The 22,155-nt window shown below is 40.0% G+C and overlaps 1 protein-coding gene across 11 annotated transcripts in view; it reads left to right on the forward strand.

The window, feature by feature from the left end:
* The window catches only part of APBB2 (amyloid beta precursor protein binding family B member 2), a 164,377-nt gene that overhangs the window by 47,119 nt on the left and 95,103 nt on the right, over window positions 1-22,155 (forward strand). For all 11 annotated transcript variants that reach the window (XM_071432490.1, XM_071432493.1, XM_071432491.1 and 8 more), the window contains exons 2-3: window positions 7,195-7,283; window positions 14,395-14,500. Coding sequence is in view for 6 of the 11 variants with exons in the window: in XM_071432485.1 (XP_071288586.1) it covers window positions 14,455-14,500 (46 nt within the window). In the remaining 5 variants the exon portion in view is untranslated. The remainder of the gene's footprint in view (window positions 1-7,194; window positions 7,284-14,394; window positions 14,501-22,155) is intronic.

The raw sequence follows: 22,155 nt of genomic DNA on the forward strand, positions 1-22,155 counted from the left end.
GAAAATAATGTAAAAGAAATAGCATGCAACAGCACAGATGTGAGACAGAGATGTGCCCTTGCAATGGCATATTAAATCTGCAAATTAAATGAGTGTCCAGGCTCAGGCAAAGCTGTGTGAAGGCCAGGCATGCTGGCAGAGTGGCTGACTAAGCAGGATACTGAAAGGCAGAGTGTGCCAGAGAAGCCAAGCTGGCACTGCCAGGTGCCTTGTGTCATGATATCTGTTATCTCTGTGCCTTGCCCTGCTGTGGTGGATCTCAAGGGTGCTCTAAGGTGGAGCACTTTGTTCTGTGCAGCATAAGCTGTGCAAAGTACTGAAGAATATCAAGAAGGGTTGTGGAGAAGTATACAATGGTAATGGTATTCAGAATAGGAATTAATAACTTATGTGACTTCCTGGGAGAGTTTGTGCCTAAAGCAGAGGTGATAATGCCTTTTTAAGAAGGTGACTTGCAAATTCTGATTTTCTTTCAGCTTTGCCGTGTGCATTTAATAACCTGTCTTCATTCAGGCAGAGTTATAAGCGAAGGCTGAGTGTGGCTCTGTTTTAATTTATCTTAGTTTAGCAAATGCTTTGAGAAATTATTTTCTTAATGGTGAGAAAGTACATCTCTTGGGAAGTGTCAACAAAGGTCTGCCTTTTTGGGGAAACTGTTCCTGGTTTGTGGAGCTCTTGAGCTGAGCAGATGATGTAATATTTTAATATGATCTTGTGAGAGGGTGCACTGCATTTCTGTGTCCCTGTTTCTTCTGTAACTACTTGTCCTGGTTTGCTGGGTTTGACTTGTTAATGTATATGCAGGACCTGAGGTGGAGAGAGAATTACTGAGGAGCGTGCTTGCACCCTGGAGGGGGAAGGATGACTTAAGTTAAAATGCTGCCTCCAGATCCCATGGGTATCTGCTGTGGTAGTGACTGGATCTCCTGCATTATTCATTGCCTCTTGCTTCTACTGTGCATTGGGTGTTTATCACATGAATAGTTGTGCTGTGGGCTGCTGCAGAAGTGGTGTGTGTGTGACCTGAATACTCATCACCCACAGGTCTGTAAGTGACAGATAAAACCTGGTCTCAAGTATGGTGTGTCTGCTAAGTCATAGCACTCTGAGATGTTTTTCTCCCTAGCCAGCTTATGGAAGAGCATCTTCAGTTGATTCTAACCCTCATGGTTGGTCTCTGTCACATATATTAGCTTTCAATTCCTTCTTCAAAATATGATGCCTGTGTGAAAGTTATTCCTAAAATATATTCAAAAATTGTTCAGCTAGTTGTGCTGCACCCCCTTGTGCTGAGAATAAGATTTTTGGAGAGAAATTCTAGACTGCTTTGTTTTCAAATATTGATTCAAGTTTTTATTTCCACTTTTAAGGTTTTAAAAATTCTTTTTAACTCAGCTGCTTAAGTGTTTTCAGAGCATACTTGTTTTGCTGCTGAAGTGCTATCATCAAATTGTGTGTTGGGCTTTTGTGAGCTCTAAAATTTGGGTCAGGGCAGATGAGGAAACAGAAAATATGCCTTGATTGCTGGGGGGAAAACATGCTGCAGTGGTACTTGATTGAAGAGTTGCTGTTGAAGGATAATGTACCCGTGTTGATTGTGCTGTGCTTTTGGCATAACATCCTGAGCACTGTCAGCCTCAGCCCAGATGTTTGCTCAGACAGTTCTGCACTAGCAGGAATTGTCTGGTTCTTGTTGTAAGTCATGGTTGCAGTGATACTGAAAGCTGGAGAGGAGTGGACTTAGGGACAGAAAGGGGGATACAAGGCTTTGTTGTGCTGCTAGGATGATGCTCAGCACATTGCAAACCTGCTTCAGGCAGGGCCCTGAAGTGCTGGAGCTGTGTTCTGGATGTTTCTAAGCTGTCCCTATTCCAATGGCTTCTGCAAATTGGATAGATGTGTGCTGAGACCTCACACCAGAGCAGCACATGTCTTTCTGGAGAAGCTCCTTGCCCTGGCTCTCTGGTTCACCCTGAGGAAGCTGAATTAGTCACTAGTGAAAATACCAATTCTCTCAGGCTTTAAGTGTAAGGTATTCCTATGAAAGTTTTTAATGGTGAGGTAGTATGATTTGTGTGTCACTGTAGTGGCAGAACACAATTCAAAGAGGGCTTTTTGGAGTGCACAATATGACAGGACCCTGTGAGCTGAAGCCAGCGCTGTGCACTGGGAGGTGTCAGCCAAGGCTGAAGATGAATTCTGCTTCAGTGTCACCCAGTGCTTTGATTTCTTCTGATTTGATGTCTGTGCAGCACAGTTCAGCAAACAATAAGACTTGAGAAAAGCAGTAAGTCGTGCAGCCAGAGAACTGAAGAAATACCCTGGTGTTTGGGAGCAGTCGCTGGCAATGTGAAAGTCTGCATAAGTGTTTTGAGGGCAATGGTGAGGAGGATTTGCTAAAATGAAAATACAATTTTGGGCCAGAGTGGCATGAATGTTTTAGTCCCACCCACACGTGCCACCTTCTGATCAAAATGTTGAATGGAAGAACAGAAACCATGTTTCAATATCTACTTTGGATATTTTTAAATAAAAGAATGACTAAAATGAAGGGAGGAGACCTTAGTATCCTTCATAAATATTGAGACTTTCCCTCCTCACAGTCCCCTCTGCAGTGACCCCTGGTCAGTCTTCATTGTGGGGAGCAGGGAGCAAAGGACACTTGCCTGTGTCCCAGGAGGACCTGAGGCCTCCACCTGCCCTTTCCAGGAGGGTGTCCAGAATATGCTTTTTAACGTGGAAGGAGAATAGAGGGACCCCTCCTGCCTATAGTGGAACACCAAATCTCTTCAGTTTCATTGGACTTGCCAGGGTTCATAAATAAAACAGTGCCATGTGCATTTCAGTGCAAATTTCATCCACTAGTTGTGAAAGACATGCTTCTTCCTGACCTTCAAAAGTTTGGGAAGGTAAAACCGTCTAAGTGATGCAATTTTCCTTTTGGCCCCCTAGGCAGTAAGTGAATTAATGTGTTTGATGCTTCTTTCTGTGGATTTGGCAAAAACTACAGCCAAAGAAGGTAGGATGCAGAGAAAGGTAGATGCTGAAAGTGTCAGGGAATTCTTGGGGTGTGATAGCAGCCTTCTCCACCCCATCTGCAATGAGTTTTTTAGCCATCATTATGTTATGTGAGTCCCCCATGGTTGTCAGGCTGTTTTGTTGAGGTTTGTTTGTTTGTTTTTATACTATTTCCAGACTAAGAGCCCTAGAAGCTGATAAAAATGAAGCTCTTCTTCTGTCCTTTTGGAAACAAACCCCAGCAGCCCAGGTTCTTGGGGTGGTTGCATGAGGCTTACTGGGAGGCTGTCTGATAGACTGAAGTTAGACACTGTTCATGTACTTTTTAGAAGGAAAGAGAAAAATATATCCCTAAAATAGATGGCCATGCTGTACTTATTAATTATTGATGTTACATTGGATGACTTCTTTATTCTATTAAGAAGATGGAAGAAGAGGTGAATTTTAATGGAGGAGTATGTAGGATCCTGGGGTTGCTGTTTAAAAGACAATTTAATGCAGGGCTCCCAGTCTGATAATGGGAATGTGGCATGTCTGCAGGTCTGTGCATGCCCAGAGGAAGCTGCAATATGAAAACTGTCACAAGTTTTGTTCTGATACCAGTTCACTCAGCTCTGTATGATGAATTCCGTACATATGTAATAGCCTCAATCTCACACATGAGTTCATAACTGTGCTTCCAGTCTAAAAGTGCAGGAATTGTGAAGTCTGTAATTATTTTTCCCAGAGCAACTGGATTTCTACTGACTTTTGCACCCTTTCATCCTGCCCAACAAACAGGTTTGCAGTGCAGTAGCAATATATAGCCATTACTGTAATGGAAACAGGAGGGGTGCTCCAGAGTGATAGAATTCTTAGAATTTGTACTCCCCGACTCAAATAGATGGATTTATTTTCATATAGAATGAGCTTTCAATGTGAAGAAGTGGAAGACTATCTGCTGCTCTCCCTGGACAGAAATGCCACCTCCTGCCCCAGTCTGCCTCCTCTTTTCTGAAGCCCATCTGAGAAGCAGTTGTCTATTGGGCAGGGGAGAAGAGCTGATGAATATTTTTGATTTTTTGTGTCAGTTTTTAGATGTAGGTGGATTTAAATCAGAGTTCCTCATTCAATGTCAACAGAAACATCTGAAGATCTTGCTGATGCAGGTTATTTTATTATATAAGGACAAAAAAAAATACAATGCTATTGCTGAGCAACCCACCATTAATCTAAGTTTTCCTGTGTGCTTCAGGAGAAAGAGTTTCTAAAGTACACAACTGATTTTGGTACTGAATGACTCCAGCTGAAATTTGGTGGTTGGAGACCTGCCTCTTTTGTATTAACCTGAACTCTCAAGTCCCTTACCAATAACAAGGAATTGGAAAGCAGAGCTGTAAAACCAGCTGCCTTCTCAGCTGTTAGCAGGAAGCCACCAGGCACAAGTTGCAGTGGGGAAGAAGGAAAAAGCTACAGTGATTCCTAGGTTGGTAAATTCCTGTTAAACCTCAAGAAAGTAGATTTGGCCTGAGTTTAAATGTTACAAATCCATGGGGAGTCTGTCAGAAGTCTGTCTCTGTTTTGAGATATGTACAAAAGTATGTTTTGCTCTAGCTTCTCAGGAAGAGCAATAATTCCCAATTTTTTTTCTATGCTGACTGGTGTTTTCTGTTTGGTTTTATTATTTCTAGCTGAAATTCTGTAATGTACTCAAGATCAGGTTTCACGCTGGCTTCTGTGACATCATTTGTTTCTTAGACTAGGTGAAGGTAGGATTGCAGGTCTATGTCCTATGAAAATCCAAGTACCCAGAAATCCCATTTCAAATATATGTAGTTACCACCACATTTTTTGAAAAAAAGAAATTAAGGACAACTTAACTTTTAAGCTTGCACCTATTATTACCCCAACCAGCCAGTTGTTTATTTCAGTAATGGTAATGTTATTTTACTATTTTGTCAGCTGTGGGCGTTAGACATTTGCTAATTGCTTTTCTACTAAGAGTATCAGTGCCTGCATGTTATTGCCTTTCAATTTGCTGCTTTTAATAAAGCCCTAAATGAGTTATTGGTGCTTGCATAGGTCTGGGAGGCTGAGCTGGCTCCACTGTTGGCTGTCTGAGCCTTTCTTGAAATATGAGGATTTTTAAACAGGATGAAAAAAGATTCCTCTCTTCATTTTCAAGTCTGCCAATTTTCAAGGCAGGCAATGTGGTAAAAATGTGGGTGGAGAAGTGGACATTTTCAGCAGGATTCAGAGGAAAGGAAAAATACTCAGGGTGGTGGATTCTCAACTGGGAAATAGAAAATGTTGGGTGTGTGGCAGCACAGTTTCAGGAATTTATGCCATCAGTGTTAAGATCCTATTTGGTCAGAGGTCAAATATCTGTTGATGAAACTTTGTTTTGCAATTTTCTGTTTGCTGTTTTGTTGAACAGGCTGGTCATTCCTACCTTTGAGACCTGTATTTTGTATTTCAGGCTTTCCTCCGATCTCAGAACTGGCAGCTGACCTTATCTTAGTTTGTGTTAAAAATCTCTCCCCTTTCAGGAGAAAAAGATTTTGAGTTTGAGATTATTTTATTATCTTGGAGCTTATTGAATTGATTACTGTTTCAGTTGCAGTTACTTTAGGCATGGTTTAGAACAAGTTTGATATATAGGATGAAAACAATTAATTTTAAAAATGGCAATGCCACCACAGACATGCATCTTTTTGATTATGTTGGGAAGAAATCCTTTTAAATAATTTGGAAAAGCTGCCATGTATGCTCAGCCTGTGAAGAAGTTTCGGGTCTCAGTACTTGACCCAGAAAGTTTTGTTTCTATAAACCCATGTATCTCAGCAGGAACTTGCTGGTTTCTTGGCTTTCCTGGTAGGAAGGTGTTAAAAACACGTGTGCTTTCTTTCTCTCTCTCTCTTTTTTCCTCTCTCTTGAATACTGAAATCTGATCATCTGGTACAGAAGTGCACAAATGTGCTAAATTGGGTTAGAGTATCAGTTTAATGAGCATTGATATGTTTTCTTCCTGAAGAACTTTTTTTTAAAGTAAAATTTATTATTGAAAATGCAGTGAGTATATTTTCTTGATTTTTTTAAAATTACTTTTTATCTAGTGTAAAAAAGTTATATTTCCAAGTTTCAAAGGACAAATATATTTTTTAGCAAGAATGCATTTAGCTCTCTTAAATGACCTGTTTTGTTTCAGTGCTTTCTAGGATTTATGGTTCTTGGATTTCTGTTAGAACAAAGAAAAATATAAGCCTCTCTTTAAAATGGAATATAATTTGGCTTGATTTAGCCTGGCTTTTGCTTTAATAAAGAAAAAAATATTATATAAGTTCTACAGCAGATGAGATTTGTATCTTTGGTCCTGCATATTTATTTTTTCCACATGGGGGAACAAATAGAAAGTTGAACACCACCCTGAATCCTAGAACATAGTTTGACTGACAGATATGTTGCTGCTGTTGGAGGATCTTTTGATGGGAGGATAACCTCATTGTGTGAGGTTTTATATATATTTTGGTATATTTGTGGCATTTGGTGCTGAAAAATACGTGTATATTTCTCAGTACCAAATGCCACAGCATTAATGTAGCCACTTTCCAGGGGTGAAATGACTGTGATGCAGTGTACAGACAGTGCAAAAATAAACTATATACTTAATGTCTGCTGAATGCAAGCATAATTGAAAACATGGTTTTTTATGAACTCATTGTTTACTGAGCACTTCTTGCTGCTTTTTCATAACTTGGGCTCATGTCTATCATCTGGATTAATTTTCTTCATGATATTCAGTGTTAGTGCAGGGGAAAACTGCAGCTCTGTGTTGCAGTGTGGAGAGAGAGAATTTAAAGTGTGCTTTGCAATGTGTCTCTTACATACCTGAGCTGCCATGGTCTGGCAGCAGGTAGTGACCCCTGCTAGGTTGGGGAAGATCCCTGCCCAAATGGGATGCCTGGATCCTCTGTTCTGCTTTTAGTTCTCCTGTGGGCATGTTGTGGAACGTGGATGGTTTTAAGGATGTAAACTGAAGGTGGCTGCTTGGGTTACTCAGTCATTTGTCAGTGCTCCTCTGATTCCTGGGCTCCTGCTGCTTCTTCTGGTATCTGCACCTTTGCAAGCTCAGTAGTTTTTATTAATGCCTCTTGACTCTTCATAAATTAAAATACATTATTTGGTTTTGTTTTGCAGTTTGCCTGGTTTCTGCAGTGACCTCAGAGGGTGCTGGTGCTCCAGAACTTGGTGCTCTTAAACAGGCTTTCCACGAGGAGCTGGGAAGAGTGAGTAACCTGCTCCATGTCTGGGGATCCTCTGGGGTGGGGGCACTCCTTCTGAACCTTTCATGTCTCACATCTTAAACACTGAAGTTTGAGCACAGAGACTGGAGGTACCTGTATTTCTATGCAGCACTTACATTGTTTATCATGATGTTCATGAACAGTGACAGTCCAGTTCTTCTAGTACTCTAGCAAGAGTTCTTGGTGTATCCATTTTTGCAGAGTAGCTGTACTATAACTTGCTCTGCCACCTCATGTGGGAAAAAGCTGTACTGAGCAGAGGTGTTTCTCAGCAGTGCTGTTCCTCTGTGGTGTCAGTAATGCTGTTAATGCAGACACCTGCTGGATATCAGTGTTCTGTGCAGCCTCCAGTGATGTATCCGCAAGGTTCTCTGTGCATCTTGGAGAGGGAGGGAGGCCCACAGCCACAGAGCCTTGTGACTCCAGCTGAGGCTGTGTGTGTGGAGAGATTATCTGCTGTCATGCTCCCCAGCAGCATCTGATGCCATGGCTTTCCCTTCCTTCTCACATGAATTTTCCAGGCTAGGGATGTATTTCCCAGTACCTGGCAAGCCAGCAGGATTTCTCATCTTCTGAAATAAGGTATATGAGAAGTCTAGAACTATCTGCCCATAAAGCAAGTGCTGTTAGCTGGATGACTTGGGCTAAGCTATACAAGTCTCTTGGTCTGTGCTATACAAGTAGTTGTACTGGCAGAGCCCTGTGGAGAGACTGCTCTCTGCTGATAGAGGCAGGAAGTTTTTTCCATCACTATTGCCTTTCCAAGTTTCTGAAATGCAGCAGCACTTTTTTGGGTTTTTGCTGATGTGATCCTTACAAGAGTTTTACTTAGTACAGTCCTCATGGATGGAGGTGACCTGGCAGAGCCCTATGGAGTAGTGGTGAAATGCTACAATAGAAAACCTAGCTGTGCTTGGAAAGCCTCTCACAGAAAGCAAGAGCACAGTGGCATCTCTAAGTTCAGAAGAAATAAGTACCTTCTCATTTAGAAATACTGTTTTTACAGTAAGCTTTGAAAAATACTTTTCATGGATCTTGGTGTAAATGAGGTTCAGACTATATGTCTGAAATATTGCCCTCTTGGTTCAGGCTTTATGGGGAGATCTGTGTTTCCCAGTGATGGCTGCTTTGATTGTGTAATGCCTTTGCACTCCCACAGCTCCTTAGCTTGCCAGGCTTCCTTCTGGCACACAGCCCAACCTGCTGCAGCCCCAGAGGCTCAGAGCACCACAGTTCTTTGTTTTAATGGGCAACATTACTTCTAACTTAACAAATCCTTACCAATGAGCAAGTAAAATTGAGATCACTAACTGATACCAGTTCAGATAGCTGCACTGAGTGAAGAGGTTAACTATTTTTAACAAACTTGCAAGTGCTAAAGACAGTGCTTTCCTTTGTTAAAATATGTATGTAGTTATGCACAGAATGCCCTGATGTTTTCTTTTACTGTTTGGTGAATAAAATCTGCACTAAGATAATGTAGAATAAATGTAAAAAGCATGTGTGCTTTACTGAGAAAGTATCTATTGTCTGTCAGGGGACCATGAATGTTTTGAATTCAGCTTGTGCTATGTGATCTGCCTGCAGAAGTACTGAGAGGCTAAATTTCAGAAAAATATGCTTTTGATGAGTTAGGGTCTGTATCATAAAGCCTTAAACATTAGGAAATTCATTCAAGTGATTGACAGTGATGATGCCCTCCAGAACAGAGTGGGAAATAATAGCATCCATCCCTACATGGTGAATGGGAACCTCAGTTAAACAGGTGGGTGGCACAGTACCTGGAAAGGATGACCAAGAAAAGAAAAGCCCTCAAGAAGGACTTCTCACTTATGGAGAAGAAGGAAAGCATCCAAATCAAAGCTTGTTAGGGGAGGAGTTAGAAGCATAAAGGCATCCAGAAAGTGTACAGAACAGAGACATGCAAGCAAGAATGTCTGCATGCAACAAGAATTTCAGTACTGAGAATTTGTTGGAAGGAGAAATGATGGAGTTGCCAGACTTTTTGGACCAGACAGGACTTCCCAGATATCTGAGCATGTCAGGTCCAAGTGTGGTAAAACCACAGGAGCTGCAGCAGGGCTGGAGTGCAGGCAGGACATGCTCTTGTCTGTGGGACTGTTCTTGTCTTTCCGGATGCCGGGACACTTTAATCCTGCGCCAGCCAGCGGAGGTGATGAGGGAGGGAGTTGTTTGGGAAGCAGGGTGGCTCTGCCTAAGCAAAGGCAGGTGGGGGGGACAGCATAACCTCCTTGGTGTGAGCACTGCCAGGCAAAACTGGAAGCACCAATGAGGACTCTTAGGTAAATGAAGACTTGGGGAAAAAATGTTCCTGAAATGAAAATACCTATTTTTAAAAACTGTTGGTAGTTATTAAATGAAACTAATGGTTAGGAATTGTTGATGACCTCCAAAAAGGTCGAACATGCAATGATACAAGAGATGTGGCTAGTAGACAATATTGCACTTTCTCCAAGAGGCAGTTTGATATGTGAGATCCATGTCCAATAGCTGTTCCTAGTACAGAAAATAAAAGTGCTGTCTCTGTAGGTGTCTCCAGAAATCAGCAGCACAACTTCCTAATGGCCTGGCTGGCACTTTGCTTGCTCGTTTGGATTGTGTTTTGCTACTGTTGTCCAACAGGTAATGCTGCCAGTCATTACTTTGAACACAGACAAAGTGAAAAACAATAAATTTGCATTATATATGCAAATATGTACACAAAATCTGTGTGTATATTGAACTGTGATTTCTTAAAATGAGCCATTGACCAGTCTTACAGATGAATTTAAATTTCCAGCCCCCCAGATTAGCCTCTTTCAGTTTCTGAACCCTTTGCTGTAACGGATCTGTTTTGTATAGGACCTGTGGCCTGTATGTGCTTTTAAAACAATGCACAGCATTCCTCTTACCATTCCTTAGCAGACCTATTTCCTGGTATTCAAAGCAAGACTTGGAAGGTAGGATTGTGTTGTTTGTCAGAATATCACACAGAGAGTGTTGGAGTGTGATTTCTTGAGTAGCTGTCCCCTGAGAAACATCATGCAATAACCTTTTCTTTCCCCACACTGTGTGCAGCTGTTCCTTGCCAGTGTTGAGTGATGTAGTCAGTCACACTTGGATGACTTCTGGAGCTAATTTGCAGTCATCTCCTTTTTTCATATGCTTTTTCTTGGGTATGTGAGGGTAGGTTGTACAACAATCTGTTGTATGAGATTAGGGCAGCCAATATGAATGTACCTATATTTATGTTTGAACACAAATGTATTTATAGCAGATGTTGCTTCTAGAAAACTAGGGAAGATGAAGGAGTCAGCTGACCTCATAAGCAGCAGCATGTGTGAGAAAATAAATTTGGGTGAACCACCACTTAGCTTTAATGGCCATTAATAGTAATGGAGATTGGACTATGATTTTTTTTTTCTGAAACAAAAGGGAATTCAAGTAAACTGGATTCTGTGTGCCAGCTGTATAGACAGAACTCCTGGTTTCACTCATTCATTGGAAGAAAACAAGTCACAAAGACTACCAAAATTTAGTTTGTCTTTTGGGGTTTTTTTTCTTAGTATCAAAATATGAATGCAAGTTAAATGAAACTATGTAGCAGTCATAAAACCTGAGAAATGTGGAAGAGTTGCAAGAAAAGCTCTGTAAAGAAAATGGCTTAGGAAGATGTCACTTCTCAGTTCAAAGTCATAGTATCTTTCCAAGATGATGTGTGTCCAAATTATGTGTGATGATGAGTAGCAGGTAGCTCTGTCACCACAGCTCCTAAAAGGGACTTGGCCTGAGGTGAAGCGCTTTCAGGTGCTCCCTGGGTAGCAGGTATGCAGTGCTGGTGCTCAGGTTTTGTTTCCATGGCTCTCTGTAACTGCTGCAGAGTGGAGATGGCCACCTGAAAGGAATCAGTGAAGATTATCAGGAAGGATAATAATTGAAAGAAAACTTTAGGCAGAGCTATATCAAATTTTTTCTTCAAGTGAAGCCGTAAAGCTATATGTCTATTTGTGTCTATGTAGTTTTAAATTCAACTATAAAGATGGAAAAATCATCTTAAAATATTTTTAAGCAATTTTGCAGTATAATAAGATGCAAAAAACCACAGAAAGCTGTTCAGAAACACATTTGTTAGAAAACAAATGTGAACCAACAGGTTAAAAAGTAACATGAAGTCTTGATCTGACTTATCAGGTACATTCAGGTTTAACTCAGGTTTATGTGGAATTCTGGATATCTAAGTTGTGTACAGTTAAAAATAAAACCAAATCCAAACCTGTGCATGCATGATATGGGGATTTTTCAAAAGCAACATTTGAGTACTCCTTCCATTTTATCAGTCTCACAGATGCGCATATGGAAAACAAGGGCTAGTTTTCAGATGTTTTAGCTGTGGCATTTGGGTACCAGCAAGGTTGGTCACGTTTCTGTAAGAGTTCCCTGAGCTTGCTGAAGAGAAGAAATTCCCCCAAGGTTTACCTCTGTGAGTGGATGTGTTTAAAGAAAGGGGAGGTTACTTTGGGTAGTCTGAGCCACAAAAGATGGCTCTTAAGCAAAAACAAAACTAAACTAAACAAAAACCAGCAAACAACAACACAGAAAAGCCCAAAAGCAAACCCTAGCAGCATCTTCATTTGTCTTGATCTGGGTATGTCCTCTCTGGTACATGCAACCCAATATCACTATTATTTTGTGGAGCAATTGAACTTCACTTGCTGTCTGACACCTGCTTCCTAATTGGCTTTTGATAGTTAGCTTTAATCCACCTTGTAAATCTTTGAAGTTCACATTTTATGCAGTAACTGATGAAGCCTTTGCTATAATGAGAATCTATGTTGTCTTTTCCTCTGAGATTTATGGAGTTTTTAAATGTGATATTTAAAAATGGTCAAACCTTTTGTGTCCTGACCTCTACAAAGAGTGGTTTGCTCCCAGAGTGGGCACAGTACCTTAGGAAGACCATACTGTACTTTATTTCAGCTGTTTGAGAGCATGATTGTAAGGTTTGGGAGTCTTAATTCTTATTTGTTAGGATTTTTTCTTATGGTATGGTGCAAAGGCCCCCTTCAAAGGTGTGGTACTGAAGGAGAAGCCTGTCTCTACTGTAGACATTTGATATAATTTAGTGAGATTGCTTAGGGAAAGTGTATACCTTTAGAAAGACAACAATGCATTTTTGACAAATGAATAATCTTGCAGCTCCATACATACTGATCAAACTCTTTCACAAGCTATGGAAAAGAATGGTAAATACTCTATTCTTGTTACAGTCTGTTTTCCCCTCAGTCATTTTCTTTTCTAATCCTTGCACAGCTGAAGACTGTTCTGTTGTATTTTGTTATGAATTTGATCCATTTAGAGTGAGGAGAGACTTAATTTTTTTCAACTGATAAATATGTATTTTTAGTTTTATTCCTATAAAATAGGAAAGGGGAAGCAACCATCTGCAGGTTTGTTCCTTGCACAACTTTACAATGAGTTGAGCTAGTAGGCCATCAAAAAAACTTGTAAAGGTCTGTTTGACCCATGGCAAGGAGTTGTCCCATATTGTCCTGCACAAGAAATGCAGGGTTTTTTGAATGAATGTTAATTTTACTGCATACCACTTCCTTTTCTTCTTAACAGGCAGAATTCTTTTAGTGACAAGAGAATACTGTCTCATTGATTCACTGAACTTTCCCCATTGAGGGGAGCTGAACAGGACATGCTTTGTCAGCACTGATTTGGAAAACAGTGGAGATCTTTACCTCTTGTTTGGACTGTCAGGTGTGCAGTCTTATAGGTGTCTATTCAGAAGTAATCTACAAAGGCTGTAGCAATGTTATGCCATTGCATTTAAAGTCATTTTTAGCTCAGGCTGCCATGGTCCTATTCTTTCCACTTGCTCTCACTAGCCACCAATACTTGTGCAACCACCATCACCCATTTCAGGAGCCTAATGTGACTGAAAATATGTCTGTATATGGAGTTTTCAGCTGTGTTGGCTCCCAGACCAGCTCACCAGAGAATTGCATGGATGCCAGTATATATAAAGGCTTATGTAATTCAGGAATAAGCTAGCATTGTGTTCAGTAAGGGAACTGACATACCTGAAGATTTGGGGAGATCTCCCAGTTTCAGTGCACTGCTATTTTGTCTATGTCCTGATATTTCTCTTTATTTCCTGGATAGAACAAGTTTGTGCTTGTAACTGCAGCCCGAGACATTAAAAATCCTTAATGAATAAGGAAAAACACTCCTCAGAATTTGCTGCTTTTCCTGGTGTTTCCAGCAAGGGAGTAAATGAAATAAGAGGGAATGTATTTTAACAAATGATGCAATTAACATTCAATATATATTGATAGACATTTGGGAATATGAAGGCTATTCAGGTAAGCTAAGAAAAAAGTAAAGCTGAAAAGAACTCAAAGTCATATTTTGGTACAAAATCTTACACCAAAGAAAAAAACAATGGGACTTGGTTTTAGAATAAAACATTTCATACGGGTGATATGACAGCTTCAGTAGCACTTCAATTAAGACTTTGGATTTGTTATTCCACACTGACTGTAAGATGTGCCATGCAATTTTTTGTTTGCTTAGGGTTTTCATGGTGCAAGAATATTGATACATGGGTTAATAGCCTGCATTCCTGTGAAAACACTGCTGGATAGAAGAGAACAAAGCAGTCAGTGTTATGTAGCAAGGATAAATTTTGCTTCTTTAGTAAAGAGTTCATAAATGATTGCTTAATGATTGCTTCACAGAATTTAAGACAAACATTGTTTTTAAATCTCACCTACTGGCTATCTCTATTAAAAGCCAGTAGCAAGCTCATTCTTGCAGTGTTTGTTGTTCTCTGTAATGGACCAAAAGAAGCTACTGTATGACCTGAGATTTCTTTGTGTCTCAAAATTTATGTGTGCTTATTAATGGAGGCCAACCACCAATAATAAATTTGTGCTGCATGTATAGCACAACAGTTCGTCTCCTCTGACATCATGACTGAATAATTTATAGATGTAGTTATCCTGGAATTTGTAGGGATCATTAGCATTTTAATGAAAAAGATACAGCTGTTGTACTAAATCTTCACTTTTTTTTTCTTCTTCCTCAGTAAGAACTTGGATCTGCACTTTGGGAGCAGCTGCCAGAGTGGGAATGTGCTGAGGGCACTATGGGCAGGCGCTACCCAGGGGCTCACTATCGGCCAAGCAGCTCATGTACGTATGCACTCCTCTCATTTTGTTGTTGCTTTGTTGCTTTCCAAGGCTGCTAAGCCTATAAATTTTCAAATAGTATTTATAAAGAATGCTGACTTATTTTCATTGATGCCAGACCTTCTGTGTGTGTACCCAAATGGTAAGTATATTGATTTCTGTTTAAACTGCAAAGGTATTTTCTAGAACTTTAAAAAGTGGCTTGCTGGGTGACTTGACCAGATCTACTGCAATGTGCAGTGGTTTGTGCTGTGGTTTGTGTTCAAGGTCTCCAGCTTCATTTATTATAGAGTTCTAAGGTTGGCTGCTATTCCTCTTCCCATCTATCTCAAGCTTTTAATACCAGATACCTTCAAATTAACAAGCTACTTGAGCTCAACCTAAAATGTCGCTGTGCACTGTAGCTTCAACTGCTTACAACTGCAGCTAACATCCCCAGTTCAGATTATTTATATTCTTGAGTTTAATATTATTCAATATTATTGTTTCTTTCCTCTGAATTGTATCCTATTGGATTGTATTACATCATCCCTTACTGGAGTTTGTCTTCTGTAGAAGTACAAAAAAGGAGCTCCTAGAATTTTATCACCTCCCTCCTTCCACCAGCACCCACACTTCAGTGGTTCCACAGCACAGACAATGGGAAGTGAGCTGATGTGACCTCCCTGGAGAGCTGTGGGGTAGCACCCCACCTCCAGAAGTCTGCTGCTGTTTCTTGTGCACTTTCTGTTGATCCCTCAGGCTACTGAGGTGACCTTGTGGTAGGTTAACTTTTGTATTTACTCCTCCTTCTGCTGTAGCAAAAGAACACCATCCCACAAGACTTTTCTTGGCATCAAAGCCAGCTTGATAAGCTCTCACTTCTGTAACATTCTTTCTGTTCCTTAAAAGACTTGTTTAAAATCCCCAGCCACTTCAGGCATCTGGCTCCACACATACTTGCATTGCCTGATTCAAGTGGTAAGCTGCAGTGAGAGCTGACAGCTGTGGCAGGACAGGGACTTCTGTGGTGGCTTTGCCATTGGACATGAGGAACTGCATGGTGAGATCCTGCATTTAGAACCTGACATTTGGGGTTTTGCCTAACCGCAGGGCTAAACCCTAGGAAGCAGTAAAGCATGGTTACTTTCTGCTGTGGATACACATTAAAAAGGTGCATAAGAGCCAGCTTAGATACTGTGTCCAAAGACTTGTTTGAGGGATATTGTCTATACCACAATGGAGGAAATAAATGATTGTTACAGTTTTGACAGATGTTTGGTGGTCCAGTGCTGTAGTAGAGTTGGACTGATTTGTTTGAATCACTGGACATTAGTTCTGGGCAGTAGCTGTCAAACGTGGCCTCTCGGAGTACTGCCGGACATGATATTCATGTCCCTTGCCCAGGCTTAAAGCTCAGATGTTTAAAAAATTCTAGTAGAAGTATCAAATCCATTCCTGCTTAGACAGAACAAGTGATAGGCATTACATTCTTACCAGAAGAGCCTGAAATGCTGTTCCTGTTGTCTAGTTGAACAGTTTTAGGCATGAAGAAGTAGAATTGTTTACTTGGGGAAAGGCTGGGGCTCCCATCATCTGCCAGGGCCAAAACTTGTGTCAGAATCAATTGGCACCAGAACTCCCTCAGTTTGAGGACAGAGATATCAAAACACTTACTGTCATGTCTGCTTTGTGCTTTTGTTAAGCTAAGTTTCCCCTTTCTTTAACCGTCAAGGTTTCTAAGCCAGGAAACTTTCTTTGTTTTTTGGTTTTGTTACTACATGATTTATGTAGCTTTCTGGTGCTTAACATAACATGTTTTGTACATCCAGCAATAGTGGTATTGAAATTGCCCGATATTTGGGAAATGTGGATCATAATGAAATCTCTGATAACAGATTAGATCTTGCTGGAAGTGCTGGTAAAACACAGGACTTTGCTTTTGTGTTTTTTGCATAAATAATGAGTAATTGCACCTTCCCAGTTATTGTATTTCATGTTTACTGTTGTTGCAATCTTAATGTTGTGCATCAAGGGCTTGGTGCTGCCTTAAGCTTTAGTCCCTGACTTTACCTTCTGTCTGTACATATACCTATACCTAAATAAATCTGTGAAGGGAAGAATTTGGGCTGTGTGGAGTATAGCAGCTGTATCGCCTTTTAGGTGGTAAGGTAACATTTCATCCATTTATGGCATTGACTGTTTTGTTGAAGGATTTCACAAACTTATTGGATAGACTAGTGTGTGGTCTTATGAGAATAACAAAGGGTTTTATAGTTGTGGAAACACATAACAGCTTAAATAGAAAATGGCTTATTTGAAGCCCAATGCTAGGAAGTGCATTTCCTATACAGGTGCTAAAGGTATAAAAACCAGCAAGGTGTTTAAATTGTCAAATGGAGAGCTGTGAATTTAACAGGTGCCTGCAGGTTTAGACTTTTAAAAAGTGTAATTAGAGAGCAATGATCTCCCTTGATTATTGTCAGCAAGCAAAACAGTCTTAGGCGTGTCCCTGGCACTGTCTAATGCTGCTTGTGCTGATTGAACACTCCCTCATGTGCTATTTTGTTGGGTTTTCTTTCTTTTCTGTATTTTTCTTGTGAAAACATACTAAGGATGGATGTACAGTCTCCACCTACTGAGAAGCTAGGTTTTGTAAACAGACTTCTTTCATTAAATTCTCCTGAGATTTTCTTATTTATATTTTTCTAATTCTTGGTCACAAACTCCACTTTTCTGCATTGGCTGCAGCAGCTCTTGTGAAAACATGGTTCAGACTCAAATTTGATTTCATACTATAATTTTTTCTGTGCATTAAGAGTTTTGTATGCCTGGAAAAAACCTTTTTAAAGGGCTTGTCCATGCATAGCCTGTCCACAGCATAACAACTCATTTATTTTAGTTAGTTGTAGATTTCTGCATGGCATTGAAATCTGACCAAGTGTTTTGAGGGGTTTGACTTTAGTGCCTTCCTGCTGGCATTCAGTGTTCCCAAAGGGCTTAAACAGCAGGAGCAACAACAACAAAAATACTAATAGTAACAAAAATTAAAAATGCAGAGTTTGAGATGTTTAATATAAAGGTCTCACATAATATAAATGTGAGACACTTTAAATAAATAAAAAAAGCCCACTTTTTCAGAGAACATTGGAAGTGAGAAAGTACAGAAATGTGTGGGTGGTAGTTTTCAGCCCTTGCTGACCTTTGGAGTGTTCAGGGGTGGAGGCTCAGTCCTGCAGTGGCACATCAGCTTGCACTGGCAGGAAGGGACCTGCTTGCACCTGGAACTGCAAGACCAGCCCTCTCTGCCCACAGACAGCAGTGCCACATGTCCCACTTTAAAGTCATCCTCTTGATTTGTGGCAGGTAGAGGTGGATTTCAGGATTTTTGACCTATTTGTGACTCAGACTAATGTCCATATGGAATGATTTTTTTTAATATGATTCTGCAATATAATAATTAGAGCTGACTCAGAAACTTCTGCTGGAGCGTGTCTTTTTTGTCCCAAGCAAACTTTTTTTGGGAAATGCCAGTTTTCTGAAGCATCATAAATCAAGAATGACAGTGAAAGGAAATATTCCCCATGAGATGGCACTCCCCTGGCTGCAGATGGGAGAGGTTTGAGTCTTGGTTCTTTATAATCATCTGCTCCATGATAAAGCTGCTCTTATAAAGAATTCAAAGTGCTTGAGGGCAGAAAGAGCAGGGTTGATTTTATAAACTTAGGTTTTGATTTCCCTTGAGGAACACTCAAATTTCTGCTCTGCCTCTGTCTCTGTCAGCTTCCCAAGGAATGCCCAACTGTGCTTTTCATTGCACTGAGCTTGCAAGGGAGCTGTTGTTTCATGAAACTGCTGGAAAACCTTAGCTTCACTGCAGTGAGATAAAGAAACAAATGTGAGAATGGTGACATTATAAATAGCAGCAAACCCCTGAATGAGCCCCAAACTTCCAGTCTTGCAGCCAGTGCTGACAATTACATTGCTATCATTAGCACAAGATGAGTTGGTGTAAAAATGTATCATGGTGTGGCTCTGTGGGCTTGGAGCTGCTCCTAGAATAACAGAGTACTGACTCAAAGAGGCACCTAATCCCAAGGAGGAGGAGTGTGTGCTCTGTGCAACTCTTGGTAGAAGTAAAATTCTACATCTGCAAAATCCTGCCCTGTATCTCCTGACCTTTTCTTTCCAGACAAAGACATCTTGGTGTAAATGAGATTCAAGCTTTAGCACTGCTCAGATCATGCTTGGGCAGGTGACACTTTTCTGTTAAGTTTAAGAGCTCCACATAATAGCCGAGGAGAAGGCAGGAATACAGATGACTGATGGAGTGGAAATTGCAGAAGTACACAATGACATATGTTACTGTCTTCATTAAAGTGTCTCTGGTTTCTGCCTTTCCTAGGAAGCTGTGTGGCATGTTCCTCTTGAGTGATCCTGCTGAAGCTCTAAAGCACATGCTCTTGTTGGCACATAAGAGCTGACTCAGAACCTGCAGATGAAAAGCTTTCTTTAGGGACTGTGTAGTGCTCTGAATGCCTGTCGCCACTTATGCATTTACTTCTTAGCATGATTAAATAGTAGCCCTATCTCAGGATCCTGACAGTCAATTTCTTCTTCACAGGGAAGTCAGAGACAGATGCTGAAGGTTTCCTTCTAATTCCACTTGGGGTTGCATATGGTCATGGAGAGCCACCACAGTAGCAGATTTGCTATTGTGTTTGTCCCCTTTCGCAGAAACTCTAGTTCCTTCAGTATTCAATAACTTGTGGGCATCTGTGAGTTTGTAGATAAGAAGGAAGAACAGAGTTTTTGGCTAGCATGTCAAGAACTCAAGATTCCATGTTGCAGTTCAGGCCAGTAATATGGTAGTTTGTTCTGTTCCTCTTGTTCAATGTCTTCTCTAGCCAAGTTTGTTGAAACTGAATCTGCTTTCAGCCACACTTCGGTGTAATTAATATAAATGCCAGTAAGTGCAGCTGCTTTTCTGTTGTGTTCTCCTTCCACTTTATTATGGATTGATCAGCTTAGTTTATGGGGGATCATAAAGCAAATACAATAGTTTGATTTAATTTTTGAGCACATGGTTTGTTTTTGTACATGAGCACTATGGGCAGAGCCTTCTCAGGGAGCTCTACTGGCTGCATCAGTATGTTGTATGTTGAGAAATATTTAGAAATATTGTACGTTGTATATTTAGAAATGTTTAGAAATATTTCTGATTTGTCCCATTGAAGTTTGGTTGAAGACAACACGAAGCTTTGCAGGGAACTTTCAGCCTTGCTGAGATGTTTGCACAATGAGCCTTATTTTAGTTCAACCTTTGATCAAAAAACAGACTGGAAATATAGAGACCTTTTTGGTTTGATGTACCTGAGCTCTGTTCCTCTACTGGAGGCAAGGAATATGTAGTCCAATTTTCAGGCAGTTTAGCAGATGTAGTTAAAAGTGTGCATATATGCTAACCTTACCTAGGTGAGATACAAAATGTTTCTAATGTACATGGAACACAAACAATCTTTTCAACAAGCAAAATCTTAATTTGCTGTTCTTGAGAGCCCCCATAGTCTCATTGTGCAAAAGCTGGCCCTCTAATGCTCTTTTCTGTGTCTGAGTCTTGAGCTTTTTATTTTTACTTACTGGTCTAAGGAAGTGGTTACTAACTTACTGTTAGCAATTTGAAATTATTTGCAAACACTTAGGAATTAATGAAATTAGATGTGTTCTTTATATTGATACTTTAGATAGAAACACACTTTTATTCTTTATTTCCATATAGATTATTTTCCATTTTTTAATTTTCAAATTTTTATCTCTAGAGCCTAATTTGATACTACAAGTATCAAGTATAACTTTACAGTAAAGATGAAAAATTTTTTGCTGTAGAATGCTCTTTCAAATGTGTTCTAAGATCTCAACTATGAGGCAGTAAAAATAGGTGGCTCAAAACTATTGCTACCAGTCTGGGTAATCTGAGGATAAAAACATTTCTGGATAACCTTGTTTGATAAAAGTTTAATGTGTAACTAGCCATAAATTTGTAATATGTGCTTCAGAGGGCATTTGAAGGTGTGGCAAGTGAAATCATGATGCCAGCCCATCCGAAATTGAAAATAAATTAGTTTAAAAAGGGAAACTGAAATGTCTTCATGTGCATGCAGTTAGTTGTTCTTGGAGAGGCAGATTGTGCTCAGGAATATGCAGCCTTGTTTCTGGGCTTTGCAGGAACAGAGAGTGTTTGCAAGCTCCAAATAGCAGGGCCACAGACAAGGTGTGTGGGAGGTGGTTGCTGGTAATAATCTGTTTAATTTTTTTTTTCCCCCAGCACAGCGTCTATGCTGGAGCCTTAACCATTCCACCTGACAGGGTCTCAGTTAACATTCTACCTACTTTTCTAACTAGTGCTGTGACCTGTGCTTTATATCCTTCCTGCTTTTGGTGCCTGTGTCACCTGATCAAAGAGCTTGGGATTGGTCCAGTGCCGTTTTGCAAAGCTGGTCCTGGACCTTGTGGGTTTCCTTAAGCCTGGTAAGGAATAGATCATCTTTTGAGTGGCTCTGTTTCCTGATTTAGAAACTGATCAATGTTAAATTTATGTGGAGCTGAAAAATCCCTGGTTTGAAATCAGTCTGAATCAGTCAAAGTCATTTTATGTGGGAAATCTGTGGCCCTTGATTCCTTTCAAGCATATGGATAGGCTGCCTGTCCTACAAAACATTTTGGCTACATTTTTTCACTGAGACAGCTTATCCTAACTTTCTGTTTCATAAGACATTTTGCTTTAGTTTTGGTATTTCTCATCAGCTTTGATTACACACTGTTTACCTTCAGGCTTGGTGAGAGTTATTTTTGGATGGCACTTGAGATTAAAGCTGCAGAATACAGAAATCCTTCTTGCCTCATTGGTCATCTCAATTGCAGAAATTCAGGTTACAATTTCTGAGTCTGTGTTTCTGTTTAAGGAGAATGATGTTTGTTTATGCTTGTGTCCTGTGTTAAGCACTTACATTAAAGTAAGGATATTTGTAAATTAGCAGATAAGTCCGAGGTGTGATCTTTATTTAGAGATTGAATAATTTACATGAAAATAAAAAAAGCAGAATTTTAGGGCTCTGCAGTTTAATTTAAACAATGGGATTAGAAACAATTATAACCATTTACTTAGCAAATGTTGCTGTGAACTTATAGATCCAATGACAGGTCTTGTTATCTGTGTTCACAAGTAGCTAGCAGATAAAACCTACTCCATCTTCTTGCTGTGACAACACTGGTTTTGCCTACCAGACTGTTCCACTCTACACATAGGGGAGAATCTAATTAAAGGGAAAGAATTGAATTTGGAAAAGACTTAGCATGTCATCTTGTTTTTTTCCCTCATAAATGCAGGATTAGTCTTTATGACATGTCATGGCAATACCTTATATAAATTAAAGAATTGCTCTTTCTTTCTTAAAGTGGTTACTTGATTTAAGAGTACTGTAGAAGCACAAGATGACCCATGTTCTCTGCAATATAAAGTTTCAGTCAGGTAGTCAAATATACACTGATTATTTAGATGTATCTATCTTAATAATAGAAAAGTACAGGAACAGTGGATTTAGCCAGTTTCTTTTTGTCATTAATATTTTTTATTATTTTTCTTTTTTCTTTGTATCTGTTAGAATCTGATTCTGAGAAGC

The sequence above is a fragment of the Agelaius tricolor genome, unplaced genomic scaffold, assembly GCF_023055355.1.
Source record: "Agelaius tricolor isolate 1412-34295 unplaced genomic scaffold, bAgeTri1.0.p SCAF_8, whole genome shotgun sequence".
NCBI lineage: Eukaryota > Metazoa > Chordata > Aves > Passeriformes > Icteridae > Agelaius > Agelaius tricolor.